The sequence below is a fragment of the Maniola jurtina genome, chromosome 13 (assembly GCF_905333055.1).
Source record: "Maniola jurtina chromosome 13, ilManJurt1.1, whole genome shotgun sequence".
Taxonomy (NCBI): domain Eukaryota; kingdom Metazoa; phylum Arthropoda; class Insecta; order Lepidoptera; family Nymphalidae; genus Maniola; species Maniola jurtina.
In genome coordinates this window covers 13,363,290-13,381,674 of record NC_060041.1, presented here as the reverse complement: position 1 = coordinate 13,381,674, position 18,385 = coordinate 13,363,290, and the positions used below count along the sequence as shown (strand labels likewise).

General features: G+C 35.9%; 2 protein-coding genes across 10 annotated transcripts in view; one reads left to right on the top strand and one right to left on the bottom strand.

Annotated features, from left to right (window-relative positions):
* Positions 1–10,730, top strand: part of LOC123870785 (esterase E4-like) — a 28,672-nt gene extending 17,942 nt beyond the window's left edge. For 2 of the 7 annotated variants that reach the window (XM_045914212.1, XM_045914213.1), the window contains 3 exons: positions 5,485–5,632; positions 6,950–8,202; positions 9,133–10,730. In XM_045914212.1, coding sequence (XP_045770168.1) covers positions 5,485–5,632; positions 6,950–8,202; positions 9,133–10,117 — 2,386 coding nt within the window. In that variant the 3' untranslated portion in view covers positions 10,118–10,730. Of the gene's footprint in view, positions 1–962; positions 1,424–2,399; positions 2,487–5,484; positions 5,633–6,949; positions 8,203–9,132 lie in introns of those variants that run through there. The other 5 variants (XM_045914211.1, XM_045914210.1, XM_045914208.1 and 2 more) reach the window with 5 other exon arrangements.
* A 2,072-nt stretch (positions 10,731–12,802) lies between these two features.
* LOC123870792 (juvenile hormone esterase-like) lies at positions 12,803–18,368 on the bottom strand. 3 transcript variants are annotated; one of them, XM_045914228.1, is made up of 4 exons: positions 18,174–18,368; positions 16,385–16,516; positions 13,889–15,174; positions 12,803–13,458 (listed from the first exon to the last, which is right to left on the bottom strand). In XM_045914228.1, the coding sequence occupies exons 2-4, from the start codon at positions 16,514–16,516 to the stop codon at positions 13,296–13,298; spliced, it is 1,581 nt and encodes a 526-aa protein (XP_045770184.1). In that variant the 5' UTR covers positions 18,174–18,368; the 3' UTR covers positions 12,803–13,295. The 3 variants fall into 3 exon arrangements, with proteins under 3 accessions (XP_045770184.1, XP_045770185.1, XP_045770183.1); XM_045914229.1 differs by having other exon boundaries at positions 18,178–18,368; XM_045914227.1 differs by lacking the exon at positions 18,174–18,368 and adding an exon at positions 16,776–16,901.
* Positions 18,369–18,385: the final 17 nt, after the last annotated feature.

Genomic DNA, 18,385 nt, shown 5'->3' with positions numbered 1-18,385 from the left:
CAGTGTGTTGGACATAAACATTAATATCGAGCGTAGGTTCATAGTTACGTAACAAAGGATAATAATTTATCTGTACAAATAATTTTATTTGCCCAGTACATACTCGCCTATGCCCTACAGAGTCAAGATAGACCAAAACCAATATTTAAGTAATACAGTACGCAAGCCTTTTTTGCTTTTAAGGAGTGCACGTGACGTTTTTTAAGCACAAAGATTCTCAACAACTTCTAGAAAGAAAGCTTATATGAGTTGCAGTTACATTTCTTCAATTCAAGAAAAGTCCTGAATCTTTCACAGACTCATAAACGCCTAGCCCAAACCCCTTGGCGTAGGAAACTGAAATTTTTCAAAAAGGGATCTTATAAAAACTTAGACAAAGCATAAAACAGGATTTAGTTTCTTATCAAAATTAAGATAAGGAATAAAACAGGATTTTTCTAAATTCCCACGGAATAGAGATTAAAGATTTATATTTTTGATGAGCGAAACCGCCGGCGGTCGCTAGTTATTATTTAAGCTTTTAACAGACGAACCAATTTGATTTACATCGATCATCGAAATTGGTAAGATCGACCTTGTTGCATGCTTGTAGACTACGGTGTTTTGTATCAGGCACAAAATACCCTAGTCTATGGCATACAATAAGGTCGGTTGGTTTACCTCAAGTAGATTAACTTATTGAAAGAAAACCACGAATGAGAATTATTCTAAATCATCTTATCTAAGTATGTTACCCTGAAATTTTGTTTTGTATTGAACTCTATGCTATGAACGATAAGGCCGACATTTATTTACCACATACTTTCCCATGACATAATTTTATGCTAACAACATTATTAACACAATTCACACCGTCCATCCATCATGTCACGTTTGTGATGATGCTACTAATTACCGACGCTGAATATTCCATGCTCGTGTACTACGGACCTTGCCAGTACGGTGTTTTCCTTCGCCATATCCTACGTCTTTGATATCGCTGTGAAAAAAAATGTAATTCCATTTTTGAACACTTGTTTTGGTGCACTGGGCTCTTGTTTCTTAAATTCAGTGTTGCAATATTTTGGTAGCTTATTTTCAACTTTTTGGTAGTTTTCTTTTATATGGCCCGTACTTTGGAAGACTTGATTATAGTGAAACGTACGGCCTTACGGTACCTTTTAGCGAGGGAATCTAGACTTTTAGCGCTCGGTAAAAGACCTGTGAACAAGAAAATCGCTAACTTCGTTAGGGATCATCAGAATGAGGAGAATGTTTGGGCCACTTTCATGGACACTTTGAATGAAGATTTGACGAGGAATATTAAAGTGTACAGTCTGAAATTCGATAGTGAGGATTGCAGTGTAATAAAGAATACGCCGAAAAGGTGCCGACTTGATTCTGAGTCTAGAAATATTTTGGAGCATTACAAAATTGTGACTTGGTGAGAAAGATTTTCTTGCATATTAAAAAATTGGCCTTAGGATTGCTCTTAATAGAACCAACTTAGTTGGCGCTGACAATTTTTGACAATTGGCTGACAGTTGGGTCAATGCTGGATTCGATTAACCGTGTTTGATGGTCTACCATAGACGAAAATATCAGAGATACCTATTATGTAGTTTCTTAATACGAACTGTTCTCCATAATGTTTTCAAAGGTCTGCCCATCCGCACTTATGCCATTTAATAAGGCCCTTCTTATTTCGAGAAGAGACCTGTGCTCAGTAGTGGGGCGGCGATGGGTTGATCATGATGATGATGAATACACCTCTGTGATTGGCTGAAACAATTCCTGCCAAGTACTCACTAGCCCCCTGATCAACCATCCTACCAACTTACCAAGGTTGACAGTTTGCCAACCAAGTTTGCAGCATTATGCTGAGCTGGATTAATTTTTTCGCGTTACGCCACACATGACACAGTTTGTGCCAGCGCTTCCTCTGCTTGAGGTATGTTGGCTTTAGTGCTCAAGCGCTAGCTATACCATGCGAGGTGTGGCAAAATTTAACAAACAAGTGGAAATTAAAAATTTATAACATCCCCGACAAGTGACGGTTACAGTAACTAAAAAAGAGCTGATAACTTTCAAACGGCTGAACCGATTTCCTTGGATTAGGTAAAGCTAAGAACACTCTCGATCAAGCCACCTTTCAAACAAAAAAAAAACTAAATTAAAATCGCTTAATTAGTTTAGGAGCTACGATGCCACAGACAGATACACACGTCAAACTTACAACTCCCCTCTTTTTAGGTCGGGAGCTTTTTCTTTCTTTCTTTCATTATATTTAAAGACTGACCACAGGACAGCAGTTATATTGAAACCCAAAACCTACAGAACCCCGAAAAGCAATCGTGACAAACAAAAATAAAACTTGTCCAAAATAAAGTGAGTGATAAATGGATGTTGCGCCACGACGTAATCTTATCAATATCGGCTCGTGATTCGGCTCAGTGTCGATCGTGTGCTTGACGTGTGCAGTGTTATTCTTCCCGAAACACATCACGGTGAGTAACTTACTCATTTTTTTAACCCCCGACCCAAAAAGAGGGGTGTTATAAGTTTGACGTGTGTGTCTGTGTATCTGTGTATCTGTCTGTGGCATCGTAGCGCCTAAACGAATGAACCGATTTTAATTTACTTTTTTTTGTTTGAAAGGTGGCTCGATCGAGAGTGTTCTTAGCTATAATCCAAAAAAATTGGTTCAGCCGTTTAAGAGTTATCAGCTCTTTTCTAGTTTTCTTGTAGAAAAGAAGGTTAGATAACCGTTAGGTTCTTAATATTATGTCAATTGACAAATTTATGTCAAGCTGTCAAGATGCCTTCACTTGTCGGGGGTGTTATAAATTTTTAATTTACACTTGTTGTGGAAAACATGGGGAACCCATCTACCCCAATCCTTTTTAGGGTTCCGTATTTCAAAAGGAAAAAGAGGAACCCTTATAGGGTCACTGCGTTGTCTCGTTTTATGTCGTCTCAGTCAAGAAAACCTATAGGGTACTTCCCGTTGACCTAGAATCATGTGGCAGGTAGGTAAGTCTTACAGCACAAATAAAGGGAAAAATCCAAAAACAGTGAATTTGTGATTACATCGCAAAAAAAACTAAAATATGTTCATGAACAAATAAGTAGGAGCATATTTTCAATTTTCAAAGTAAGATAACTATACCAAGTGGGGTATCATATGAAAGGGCTTAACCTGTACATTCTAAAACATATTTATTTTTATGCATAATAGTTTTTGATTTATCGTGCAAAATGTTGGGAAAAACCCTCGGTGCGCGAGTCTGACTCGCACTTGGCCGGTTTTTTTTTTAATTATAGACTAGCGCTTGGATGCAATCAGACCTGCTGGCCAATAATAATGCAGCCTAAGATGCAGCGCGTTTGCCTAGAAGATGCCTCTCCACTCTTGACTTGAAGGACAAAAGAATAGACATATTTTAGGCAAGCGCCATATTAAAATTGGAGGACAAAACTGATGCTATAATACATTGTTATCTGTCAAATTTCATGATTCTAGATCAACGGGAACTACCCTATAGGTTTTGATTCCCCCAAATTCATAGACATAACAAACGGACAGGCAACGAAGTGATCCTATAAGGGTCCCTAACCCTAAAAAGATACTAATATCAGCAGGTTTGTCTGATGGGGGCTTCGGCCGTGGCTAGTTACCACCCTGCCGGCAAAGCCATGCCGCCAAGCGATTTAGCGTTCCGGTACGATGCCGTGTAGAAACCAAAGGAGTATGTATGGGTTTACCTGCCATAAACCTTCTAGGTTAGCCCGCTTCCATCTTAGACTCAAGCTTAGACTGCATCATTACTTACCAACAGGTGAGATTGCAGTCAAGGGCTAACTTGTATCTGAATAAATAAAATAAATACATAAATAATAGATAGAGAAATGGGCGGAAGATCAAGGGCTAAAAAAAAGAAACCGGAACTAGAATAAGTCCATCCATTTATCATCCATTTTCAGATTGGAATAAAAACAAGCCTACCAATCAATTCTTTTACGAATAAGTTATCTAAAAAATTCGATCGATGTTATCTTTTTACGATTACCGGTTAAAACACATTAGACGTGTAATATATTGTAATTTGTATATGACAATAATTTACGACTAATAGACTAACAAGAAATAATACTAAAATATGCGTTCTAAATTCTAATTACCTGTTCATTATATCTTTCGATGCCGTCATTTACCATTATTAACATAACTGAGGCCCAGTTGCATGTATAATAAGTGTAATGTTTAAAGTAATATTGTAGTTAGGTACGGTTAAACTTTGACCGTCAATAAAGCAAAATCAATTTATGGAAAACTAGAGGATGCCCGCGACTTCGTCCGCGTGGATTTAGGTTTTTAAAAATCCCATGGGAACTGTTTGATTTTCCGGGATAAAAAGTTGCCTATGTCAATTACAGGGACGCAAGCTACCTCGGTACCTTTCATACAAATCGGTTAAGCGGATGGGTTTTTGATAATCCCGTGGAAACTCTTTGATTTTCCGGGATAAAAAATAGCCTATGTCCGTCCCCGGGATATAAGCTAACCCTGTACCAAATTTCGTCAGAATCAGTTAAACGGTGGGGCCGTGAAAAGGTAGCAGACAGACAGACAGACACACTTTCGAATTTATAATATTAGTATGGATGGATGTACCATTGTACATTCAAATGCGTATTTAATCAAAAGTGTACTATATTTTTGTAGCTTATTCTGAAAAATGCAAGATAGGTAACAATCAGCGGAAAAAATATTGGAAGCCCTAATGGCACAGTAATTCCACATTTTTTTTTATTAAGGCCAAGAAGTAAAGAAATATTTTTGTGATTACGTAACAGTAGCTTGAAATAGATAATAATTGGTTAAGAATAAGATAAAGTTGTTAACTCAGCCACAAATAGACCTAACGTACGCGACATTGGCCGTGAATATTTTAACAATGAGCCGTACAAATAAATACCTACTGAGTTTACTCACTTAACTTAAATAACGGACAGAACGGTTTTGCATCACATACCGATGTATTTGGTTACCGGTAACCTTCCTACTGTTTTACTAGAATAGTTTTTGGGAAATTCAAACCAAATATATACAGAGAAACGCAGATCTAGAAAAATTATAGAGGAAATTGAATTGAATTTTTAAATTCCTACTAACTAATATTAACAAAACTATAATGGGTGTAGCCTCTCGATATATTTCGGTTAATAACTTGTCAGGAATTTGAATTTGGTTACCGGTAAACTTCCTACTGTTTTACTAGAATAGTTTTTAGGAAATTCAAACCAAATATATACAGAGAAACCCAGATTTGAAAGGTGGCTTGATCGAGAGTTTTCTTAGCTATGATCCAAGAAAATCGGTTCAGCCGTTTGAAAGTTATCAGCTCTTTTCTAGTTACTGTCACCTTGTTGTCGGTGGTGTTATAAATTTTTAATTTACACTTGTATATTGTATACTCACATAAGTTGTATATTGTTTTGCAGCGGCGGCAGAATGGTGGACTCCCCGATCGCGACGGTGGAAGAGGGCCAGCTCCAAGGCAAGCTAGTCCACTCGCCCAGCGGGAAGGCCTTCTACAGCTTCCAAGGCATCCCCTACGCGAAACCACCCATTGGCTCCTTGAGGTTTAGAGTGAGTACACTTCTTATGGACTATTCGATCAGGTTGATAGAAGAAGGCAAGCTATTCCACTCGCCCAGCGGCAAGGCCTTCTACAGCTTCCAGGAGGGTGATTCGCTAACTCAGTGATCAACATTAATTGATAACCACTGAGTTCATTTGACATTTATTTTTAACAATGATTTTGATATCACTCAGTGAAGCAGCAATGTAGAAGTTGTAGAACCAAATAATGACAAATGAGCTCGGTGCCTATCGTTCAGCGTTGATCACTAAGCGAATGACCCCGCAGTGCATTTTTTGGACGATTTAATCGAGACAGTGGAAGAGGGCCAGCTCCGAAGCAAGCTAGTCCACTCGCCCAGCGAAAAGACCTACAGCTTCCAGGGTATCCCCTACGCGTAAAACCACCCGTCGCCTTTTTGACGCGTAGGGTAAGGAGGTTGAGGAGTTTGACGCGTAGGGTAAGGAGGTTGGTGTACTATGCAATCCAATGTAAAATTTCTATTTGGGTGAATGTTTTTTAACGGGTGCAACCGTTGACGAAGTGATCTCGAAAAGGTCATAATTTATTCTCTTTGGATAAAACCATGTTAGTAATAGTAACCAAATCGCACAATAAAGTAATTACATAACACCAAGAATAACCCAGTGTACACTGAGATGCTACTCTCTCTTATCAGCAGATGTTATCAGGTTCAGATTAACCGCTATCTCGCTTTTCACACACTCATGGTACAGTTGTTTTTTTAACTGTTCCATCTCAACAATATTTGATGAGTAATTTCATAGATAAACTGTTATCTTTGTAGAATTTCGACGTGACTTTTGGTTTTGAAAACTCTCCAAGTATTATGCAATTTTGGTACAGTCAATATGATTATTTATGTTATGTTGCCACACTCATATTAATGCGATTGGTTGTACACAATTTCTGTACTAAATTGACAAGTATAAAAGTAGTGCCATTCCTTTCCACATCCGAACATTGTGGAAATAATAGGACTTCAACCTGTTAAAGTTTGGCAAAATTAGGCCTTTTTATTGTTGGCAGTAAACTTTTAATGTTAATGGCCCTAGAGTGAGGGAACTCTCGTTTTGATCTTGAATCGACGCTATGTCAAATATTATGGTGACGTGAAATCATTGAAAAATAGGAATCGAAACTTCAACGTTTTGTTAGAAGTTCTCTGTCATGAACTGTGGTTGCATTGTGCCAGATGCAACTCAAAATGTTTAGGATCATTAGCATTAATAGTTTACCTATCCATTTATGATCAAACGAAAAAAGGCAAGGCTCGACATAACACAATCACTTTTATATTCCAGGCTCCTCAACCACCAGAGCCATGGGAGGGTATACGCGATGCCACAACGGAAGGCAACAGCTCAGCACAGCTCGACTACTTGGCCAATAACCAATACCTGGGCGACGAGAACTGCCTATTCCTAAACGTTTACACTCCAACTCTAGATGGAGAATTCCTTCCAGTCATGGTCTATGTCCACGGAGGAGGCTTTCGCTGGGGATCGAGCAGTACCTACTACTTTGGGGGCGACTATTTAGTCGAGAAAGACGTAGTCATAGTCACTATTAACTACAGATGTGGACCATTGGGCTTCCTGAGTCTCAACACCCCTGAAGTCCCTGGAAATGCCGGCATGAAGGACATGGTCCAAGCTCTCCGATGGGTCAAACAGAACATTCAAAACTTCGGAGGAAACTCTCGGAATTTGACAATTTTCGGTGAAAGCGCCGGTGGAGTCTCAGTCTCTTTGCTAACAGCTAGCCCAATGTCGAAAGATTTGATAAGTAAAGCCATTATACAGTCCGGAACGGCATTATGCAGTTGGGGGATGCAAAATAATCCATTGGAAAACGCAAGGGTCTTAGCAAGCGAATTAGGATGCGAGTCCAAAGACTTACATGAAATATTGGAGTATCTGTCTACCACTCCAGTAAGAGATATAGTGGAGGCAGCAGAGAGAATGAATCCGACGCAAGCTTTTGTGACCGGCAAAACTTTGTTCGGACCAGTGGTTGAGAAAGAATTTGCTGGCGTCGAGGCGTTCTTAACCGAAGCATTTATCAGTGTTTTGACATCTGGTCGTGTGGCTGATGTGCCTATTATGATTGGTTCGAACGCCCTTGAATTCACTTACGACCCACTAAGCGACGATTTGCTATCGTTCGTCCCGCCTGAATTAAACATTGAAACGAACACACCAGAGTCCTTAGCCATAGTCGAAGGAATTAAGCAATTGTACTTTAAAGAAGACCCAACAGTCGATAAATACAAGTTACTTTCTGACTTCCTCATAAACATTGGGACGCATAGATACGTGCAATACTTATTGAATGTTACCAATAAACCAGTATACTACTATAAGTTTGGGTATGTTGGGGAATTGAATATTTCGAAGGATATTTTCAAGAGCGTGTCCTTGAATTACGCGGCCCATTTCGATGAGCTGGGGTACTTATTTAAGAACGAGCCAACGAAGGACGTGGAGCCAACTCCTCAGGATGTTAAGACGAGGGAGAGGATGCTGCGGTTGTGGACCAACTTCGCTAAGACTGGGTGAGTCTACCTAATTTACTACTTAAAATTACTTCTACAAATTTTCAGACATATTTTACGCTTGCACATGACTGTAATAGCACCAAATAGTAAGTGATGATGCAGCCAAAGGTAGAACGCGTAAGAGAAAATACCTATTCACTTTTTTTTTGAGGATGCCAATTTTATTATAGATATTTTGCTCTCTCATCTATTCCATGATCTCAATCCATCGCCATTCATTTCATTTTTGTAGGAGAACCGTCGAGTAGTCAAGCCATATAAAATCATTGAAGAATTAACAAACTCTTTTGTTTTAAATTTCACTCAAGTTAGCTCTTGACTGCAATCTCACCTGTTGGTAAGTGATGATATGCAGTCTCTACCCGGTGCCGTACCGGAACACTAAATCGTTCAGCAGCACGGCTTTGCCGGTAGGGTGGTAACTAGCCACGGCCGAAGCCTCCTATCAAATTCGATTGCATTTTAAAAATCGCCTCAGGGGTTAAAGTATTATTTAATCACGAAATAACAGTCATATTGCTCATCAATCAAACAATGACGAGGTGTAGTGATTTCCTGTTGTCATTATGTACGTGTTGATTTATTTTTAATTAACCGCATACACTCTGACAAACAGATAAGAGAGGAAAAATAAACAATAACTAATTAATCAATCTGGGTTATTTGAAGAATTAAAGGTTTAGACCGTATAAGGGCCAGCACAAACAAACACAACAAAAAGTAGAGGCAATGAATTTTAACCAACTTACTTTTGAAATCTGTCCTTGCTCATAGAAATACCTATACGGATATATGCTACTTTTTATCCCAAAAAATAGGAGAGTTGTCTTTAGATTTTTTAAAGACCTAAATACACACAGACTAAGTCGCAGGCATCGTCTAATAAATAAATAAAGCCACACTAAAGGGTTCTTGTTTTATTTCCAGGAACCCAACACCAGACGAAAACCACTACCTAACTGTAACCTGGTTACCAGCAACCAAGGACAAAGTCTACTATATGAACATTAACAACGAACTTACAATGGACACAAACCCTGACAAAGAAAAAATGGAATTCTGGGACAATTTGTATAGCAAATACTTCAAAATCTGGGACCACCAGATCACTAATGATGACGTCACACCAATAAGTGCACCGATTTCACCGAAAAGTGAACCAATTTCACCGAAAAGTGAACCGATTTCACCCAAAAATGAACCAATCATCGTTGCTACATCACCACTTATAGTTGAAGAGACTATCATCACTACTGTCACAACTGTTGTCAACGAGAAAGGTGAAGAGAAGACCAGCACGGAAGTACTAGTCGATGTACAAGATAGCACTGGACAGCATTACCAAGAATCGTTCAACGATCTGAAAGGAAATCTTGAGCAAAACTTTGATCATGTTCAGGATAAATTAGCTCAAATTCCCGATAACTTAACACAGATTCCCGATAACATAGCACAGGTCCCCGATAACATAGCACAGGTCCCCGATAACATAGCACAGGTCCCCGATAACATAGCACATGTTCCAGATAATCTAGCACATGTTCCAGATAATCTAGCAAAGGTTCAGGGTAACTTGAAGAATGAAACCATGTTTGTTGTAGACAACCCAATCAAACCAGACGTCATAATCACAGGGCATAGTGTTGTCGATGAGTTCCCAGAAAAGTTGGTCAACATCGTCAAGTTGCAGGAGAAATTTTCGAATAATCAAAATGGCGGTGAAGAGCACAAGTTTAACGGAAACTTTGAGAAGAAACCGCGCCCGTCAAACGAAATTAAGATGGTACAAAATAGCAACATCAACCCTAAAGACGTGATTAGGGCGAACGATCCGCCAGAGGACGATTTGCCCAAGAACATTGGTGTTAATAAGTTCGTTAATTTCTTCGAGTCCTTGGGCGGGAAGAAGTAAATTATTTTTCGGGGTTTAGTTTGGTCACACGAGCGATTTGTCGCACCGTCAGTTTGTTGAGACGATTTTGTGTCAACGGAACAAAACTGTCTCACTAATCATTATTCCTACACTGTATCTTCACTTTAATGCCATACAAACACCTCACAAGTAAAGGTGAACTTTATAGGTAAAAAAAATTGTAACAACTGGTCAAGTTTCTAGAACAACGCACATTTTGACTGTACATTTTAACAATAACTTTGAATGCCCTTGAATGTATAGGCTGGCTAGATTTAAACTAAATTGACACGTAGGTATATTATATAAGTAATTTTATCGTTTTTTTTCAGGGAACATTGTGAAAATTAGCACTATTTTTAGGCTGATTTAGTTCAGTTTAGATATTGCGTACAAGCGAATTAGCAGCATAGTCATCCTTGTCACATGTTCTCTGCAGAAGAGGATAGCAATACTTTGCGTTTATTACTATTTGCTCAATTAATGCAGACTTGTATATCATTCTACGACTCGCGAGTTAAGATAGGTCAAAACAAAAAGTTCGGGAAGTTTTTGAAGCAAAAAATCGCAAGTGTGACCACACCCTATTTCTGTAACTTGTCATGCATTTTTTTATTTATACATCAATTTAAAATCCGTTAGTGTTTTTATAGTTTACAATATTTTCTTGGGTGTTATTGAAAATAGAAAATATTGTATTGTCTGTACATAATAATAAGTTAAAGATATTTTTTTTAGATTTCATCAATATTTATCAAGGTAATGAAATCGTGGCTAGTTTTCTCACCAAAAAATGGGTCAGGGATGTTGCCCGTGTCAAAAATAAATTACTTTTTTCGAGATTACTTATTAAACTAAAAAATCTCGTCTAAAAAAATGTTATGACATCCGATTTTATTATTTCATAAGCTTCCGTTCTAAGCGCGTGTTTTGAAAAAATTGCCGAATTAGTTGGCAACATCCCTGATCCATTGTTTTTGTATATCTACGAGTTGACGACGAAAAAACATTCAAAATAAAAAATTGATTTTTAAAGTAAATGACAATTAATAGAAAAAAATGTTGAGTTTACATGACTTATTTTGTTTCTTAAACGTTAAATAATATCCTATGGCTACAATAGTATTTAAAAAAATGTCATTCCTAAACTATGCGACTGATTTTTTTGGTAAAATTGAAATTTACAGTATTATATTTACAGAACATTCCATGTAATATTCCTGAATTTTTTTTTTTTTTTTTTTTTTTTTATTTATTATTACACCAACAACTTCCATACAAATAAGACTAAAAAAATTTACAAAAATAACATCAGTATGGTTGTCAATTTTCAAGTTGTCAAGAATTTGTAACTAATGCATTTATTCGTCTCGAAATAATATTTATTACAACGAAGACAAGATTTGGTAGTTTAAAACGGTAGAAAGTCTGAATGTTGCCAGCTACAAAAATATGTTCCTCGCAAAATTTGGTAGAAATTAATTTTGAGGTATATTGATTTTATTTGTGTGATGACAAGTGCCTTTTTGATGTTGAAATGATTTTTTGTTTTGCTTTATTTTATTATGAAACTGTAACATTTTTTTATTGTATTCGATAAGGAAATATAAATATACAGTAGTCACTATTGATAAGAACTTTACAAACTACTAAAAATATTTGAATAGGTAACTACTTTAAAACTGTGTATGTGAATTGTGAATTTGTAATCTTTTTTCTAAATGTTACTTATTGCATTCATATTAATTAAAAAATTATATTGGAATAAATATTATGTACTTATGATATTTGACAGAATTTTGGTAATTAATGAAGTTTACAATATGTCGGTTATATTAATTTTCGATTTAAATTATTATTGAAGTCGTCCATCGCAAATCGTTTGTTGTGGCGTCTATACTAAGTCATAAAATAATAAAAAATGTATTTAGTTAAAAAAAAATCCGTTGCATTATTCCGTGGGATTAGTATGGGTGTATATTATTTAAGTTTTTTTCTATAGAAAATGAAGTTAATATTAATTATTATTATTATTATTAGTCTTAAGCTAAATTAAATTTGGCATTATATTCATATTATTATCGTATTTGGTACTTAATTTGATGTGTTTTATAAGTGCGTTTTAAAAATGAGGTTTGGTTAAATTTTATAAAAACGTTATTTTAATAGTTACAACATTAGATGTTCATATTAGTCAATATTAATATTTTAACATAACCAGTTAAAATAATACGAATCGAATAGCAATAACTAGACTTGCATGTGCGAAATATTAACATTTTGTTTTTTATTACTTCCTACATTCTTTAAAACGCATTTATGTAAAAAAAATACGAAAAGAGGAATAATTTATGAAAATGTAAATTGTGAAATTAATGTAGATAATTATTCAGTGCCAATAATGATTCTAGTTATAATTTTCATTTCATGATTGCGTATAATAGAGATGCGTATTTTTATATATAATAAACGAATAAATCAAATGAAATATTTCTTGTTTGTCTTATTTAGTTGAATTCTCGAGTCACGTACCTACAGATTTTTATAAAATCTTGCCTTGTCTATTGCCAAGTTTCTTAAGTTTTACCAAAATCAGTTTAGTAGTAGTAACAAACTAATGAATTATATTTTGTGTCCATACAACTACTGACGGGTACTAAGTATTAAAAAAAAAACTACATAAAATATTAGGAAAACTTCAACTTTATTTATGCTTATTAAGTTGTTAAATTATGCAAACTTAAGAAAGATATATTAATCAATCACAGATTGAAACCTAAGTACAGAAAATAGAAAAATAAGTACATTATGTACACTAGTTTATTTGACTGCTTATTTGCGATTGAGAAAACAATATGTTCTATGTGACAAATATATTAATGTCCATCACCAACAGTTTTCTTAGAGGTATAAGGTTTTGCTTCACCACGTTAATATGGAATAAATTCGCCATCACAAACCCTTAATTTTTGAATATTGCAACACTCATGATACCAAAAGATTTTTTTTTTAAAGCAGTATAAAAACCCTTTTAATTTTCTACCACAAACCTTTCATTTTTACGTATGACAACACTATCTATATTCAATGATTAATTTTATTCTACAATTTTTCATATTAAGTAGCCTCAAAAAAGGTAACAACCTAGCACCAAGACCAGTTTAAAAAATAAATCCAATTATAGTTTAGCTCTTTCATTAATCAAATCAAACCAGAATTTTATTCGTTCAAAATTAGGATAGGGTTCCACTTTGATTCCAGAGTCTTTTACATGAAGGCACAATTTTTTATCTTGTGTGTAGGGTGACCATTGCAAACGATCATTATTCCAAGATGGTTTTCTGAAACAAAAATAGCCAAATTAATTCTCTCTGCATCATCTTCTCATCCATACTAATATTATAAATGCGAAAGTGTGTCTGTCTGTCTGCTACCTTTTCACGGCCCAACAGTTTAACCGATTTTGACGAAAGGTACAGAGTTAGCTTATATCCCGGGGATGGACATAGGCTACTTTTTAACCTGGAAAATCAAAGAGTTCCCACGGGATTCCTAAATACCCATCCGCTTAACCGATTTGCATTAAATTTGGAACCGAGGTAGCTTGCGTCCCTGCAATTGACATAGGCAACTTTTTATCCTGGAAAATCAAATATTTCCCATGGGAATTAATAATTAATTAAAAACCGCAATCCACGCGGACGAAGTCGCGGGCATCCTTTAGTTACTGATATATTGAAATAGTCTACGAAATTATATTTACTAACTTACCCATTCTTTGCAAAATTGCACCAAGCTTCTATCAAAGTATCTACTACCACTAAATCATTTTCTGTAGCAACTTTTGCTTTATTTTTTCTGTAGAACAAGTACTGGATTAAGTCACCATGAGTAGCCCCTTTTAGACCCATCTCTTTCATTGTCCTAGTATTCATATTACCACTGTGCCCAAAACGACATAAGAAGACATTTTCATATTTTGACACCAACTCAACAAACAATAATATGTCCCGTGCAAAAAAATGGTCACTGAACAGGTTGAAATATTCCATTTTAGTATTGCCATCGACATTTCTACCATTGAAATAGTAGTCGCGTATATTTTTCGCGATTTTCAAGGCTCTTGGCGTATTGTGTTTGATTGATAAGAAACGTGGGATGAAATATTGAAAGTCCTGTTCGAAATATATATTTCCATCGCCATCTTTACGTATAAACGGAATTCCTTCATCTGAATGTATGGTAGCTAATATTGGTAGTTTTTGAAAACGATTCCCACGAAGGGCAACACTGGGATGTTCATCGAAAAACGGCACAATATTTTCAAACCTTTTCTCTATTACTGGTAACAAAAAAGCGTTTACAACTGATGGCGGTCGATTCATTTCTGCTGATGTATAAGCATAAACTAAATCCTCTATTGATGAATTGCAAAATATTTCATACAATTTTCTTTTATCTCTCGTTTCATGTCCTAAATAACTTGCAATTTTACTGGCTCTATCTATGGGGTCTTCATCAACTATGTACAAGTCAGATAAAGAATTTCCTGACTGGCAAATTATTTTATCACATAAGCCATCCGCCATTTTTGACGACAAAAGAGATGTAGCAATTGCACCTCCTGCACTTTCACCAAAAGCTGTTATATTAGAATCATTACCATTAAAGTTTTTAATGTTATCTTTAACCCATTTTAATGCCATGACAGTATCTTTTAAACCTGCGTTCCCCGGCACGTCAGGTGTGTCAAGGCACAAAAAGCCTAGTATATTCAGTCTATAATTTATTGTTACTAGTATAATGTTGTGTTTCAGAAAGTAATCTGGGCGGTAGTAATCACCATATCCTACTACCAATCTACCACCATGTATGAAAAACAATACTGGTAGTTTTTCTATTTTTTCAGCTGGCAAACTTGGGGTGTAAATGTTGAGGTATAGACAATCTTCTGAGCCCTCTACAGTCCCTTTTCCTAAAGGATTGAGTTGTGCACATTTGTTACCAGGTTTGCTGGCATCAAGGATGCCTGTCCAATCATCTGGTTCTTGAGGGGCCTGGAATATATTAACATAGCTTGATATAAATACAGTAATACTAATTTTGTTGTGTAAAAAACTAAATTATGAGGATTGAAAATTATGTAACTATTTATTCCACAGTGGCTCGAACAAATGACCAGCAGAAGTTTATTGAACTCAATAACTCTTTCAAAGAGAACAATTTTCATCGTTAATGTAAAGCACAGTTTTAGTTTCACCACAGCAACACTAGACTAAATAAATAAATAAAAAAATAAAAATAAAAAAGCCTTTTATTTATCCTTAGTAAACTAAACAAAGAATTGGTTGACAAAAAATAATAATTTTCATTTTAATATTAAGGACCTCTCATTGAGTAAAGGCCTCCTCCAGATTTCTCCAGGTCTTCCTGTCTAGGGCCTTTTTTTTCCAGTTAATGCCTCCCGTTTTTTTGATTTCATTTTCCCAGCTTTCGACAGGTCTACCTCTCTTTCGTTTCCCAACTGGGCCACGCCATTCAGTCACAGTCTTTGTCCATCTTTTATCTGTGAGTCGAATAACATGACCAGCCCAATTCCACTTTAACTTCATGGCATGTTTTAATGGATCAATAGCTTTCGTTTTTTTTCTTATAGCTACATTTTTAGTTTTTAGCAACACTAGACTACAAAACTTATATTATTTTTATAATGCTGACAACATTATAGTGCAGGCAACCCTAGCTGCAATTTTTGCAACCTGTTTTACTTTCTCTTGGCAAAAACTTTGGTATTGCAATACACCTATTTTTACGAAGCAAAATGTTTTTCTATTAATAAACCTGACCACCAAAAGGATATGTATGGGCAGATACAATGATCAAATCATTTCCAACCCGCTACTGAAAAAGTTTTTAGGCCATTGTCTGTCACATTGGTCAAGTACGAATTGGCAGACTTTCACACACCTTTGAGAAAATTATAGAGAACTCTTTCCTCACAATGTTTTCCTTCACATTAAAGAAAGTGATATATTTAATTGCTTAAAAAGCATATAACATCGAAAAGTTGAGTGTGTGCCCGGGATTGCATCCCCAACCTCTTGAATAGGAGGTACATAAGAACACCATGGTTGCAAAGAAAAAAACAAAACGTTTGTTATAGCAAACTTCAGATTAAATAAAAAATTGTGTAAAAGATAAGATTTAGATAAAAAAATTGTTTAACTTACTTTTAGTAGAATTAGTAAGTATTAAATAAGATTATACCTTAAATCTAAGTAGTCCAACTGGTGGTTTTGCGTATGGTATGCCTTCAAAGCTATAATATTTTGTCCCATCACATGCTGCACAGATTTTACCCTCGAGTGTGCCCTGTGTCACTTTTACTTGATAAGACATCTGGAACATTATAAACTAAATATAATATAGGTAAATTCATATTAATATTATAAATGTGTAAAGGTGCCCATCCAATCCAGCCATGGATTTATAATACTCGTTATACCTAAGTTGCATATAAGTATGTACGTAAGATCCATATAGTAAATATATATCAATAGAGGGAAAAAATCAAACTGTTATCTGATATCAAAGATAGAAAACACTGCTGATAGCAAGATGAATGTAAGGAAATTATTATTTGTAACCAGTTACTCACCACTAGTACATTAATAAATGCATTTCCAAATAAGAATAATTAACAACAATAGCCTATTGTTGTTATTTTATTATTATTATTAACATATAATATAAAGGGAATGAAAGAAAAACAAACGTAGTGATTACATACTCTTTGTACCTAGGTAGCACCTAGGTAGTAGCAAGGAACATATTTTATACTCTAGGGAGTAGGGGTAGTAGGCACTACTAGAAAGTCTCATAAAAAAAATTTGTATGACCATCGATACATTTATGTACCAACATTAGAGAGTTAATTAATCCTTCAGAACATAGTGTTTATATACTCTTTGGGTAGTAGGTAGATATACAGTCCGTCAAGGATCTTTTGGCACTTGAAAGAATGACATTGACAGAAGGGCGTAGTTGTAGAAGAAAGGCTGCCAGCAAATAAAATCTTCTCAAGTTTAGGGACTATGTTGAAAATAACAATGTAGAAAATTTGGAAACTGAAAGAGAAATTGGGAAAGTCGTCCCTGTTTCCACATCGAAAAAGAATAATAAAAACCATTAATAACAGTCCATGGACTTGCAAGATATCATGTTTACCTGCTCATATACTATATTTTTACAGACTAGCGCTTGGCTGCAATTAGACCTGCTAGCAAGTGATGATACAGCCTAAGATGGAGCGTGTTTGCCTAGAAGTTGCCAATTCATTCTTGACTTGAAGATAGGTACCCATATTAAAATTGGAAGCGAAAACTGAGGCCAGAAGGGCGTTCCATATTCTAGCGGTTCAGATTAGAAACTAGGAAGCAAATCGCTTCGTATGTGTCCAAAGGGGTTTTAACTATGTACGGCTGTAGGCCTTTACGATGCCTTGCAGTACGATGATAGAAAGGTGAAGGAAGAACCAGGTCAAAAAGCTCTTATGCAGAATCTTCGAAATATTATATCCTGTAGCATACCGATAGACTGGCAACTTTGCGCCGATGTTCCAAACTTTGAAGCTTAGAATTCACCAGTGCTTCGTCGCCAATGAGTCTTCTAGCCCAGTGATCCACCGAATCTAAAGCTTCAAGCTGGTACTTGGTCTGCCAAGTACCAGCTTGAAGCATTAGATTCCCCTAAATGGCTGCAGTACTCCATGCACGATTGAACTTGATCTTGGGACAGGGTAAGAAGCTGTTCCAGCGTAAAGTCCCGCTTGGATATTATATCGTAATAGATGCATATAGAATGGATTGATTTTTTAATAAAAAGTAGTGAATTTCAGATTTTTACTTGGAAATACCACATACAAGGGGGACAGGATTTTGAGCACGCGCCAAGATCCTTGTCGTATCTCAGGCTACGAATCAAGGTAGGTAAACTTCTGACTTGTCAATTGCGTATACCCGAAAGGGACAGGACAAAACAAACAAATCGTACCTACTTACAAAAGATATGTTAAGTTTCTTGATTTGCGTTTGCTACGACTGTTACAGCCGATGACACAGCAATGCACTTTATATGGATTTCTAGTTTATACACATCTTCAACACTAAATCTAAAACAGAAACTAAATAAAAAGTCATAATATTCGCATTAAATTACTATCACAAAAGCCTCTTGGGCACAGATGACAACTGTGCCCAACAAAAAAAA

Bases quoted from the DNA above. Each gene is read 5' to 3' on its own strand.
- LOC123870792 (XM_045914228.1), bottom strand. From the start codon at position 16,516: ATGTCTTATCAAGTAAAAGTGACACAGGGCACACTCGAGGGTAAAATC. The intron at 15,175-16,384 runs GTATAATCTTAT...AATATATTCCAG, and splicing joins TTGGACTACTTAGATTTAAG to GCCCCTCAAGAACCAGATGA. The intron at 13,459-13,888 runs GTAAGTTAGTAA...TTTTTGTTTCAG, and splicing joins TGCAATTTTGCAAAGAATGG to AAAACCATCTTGGAATAATG.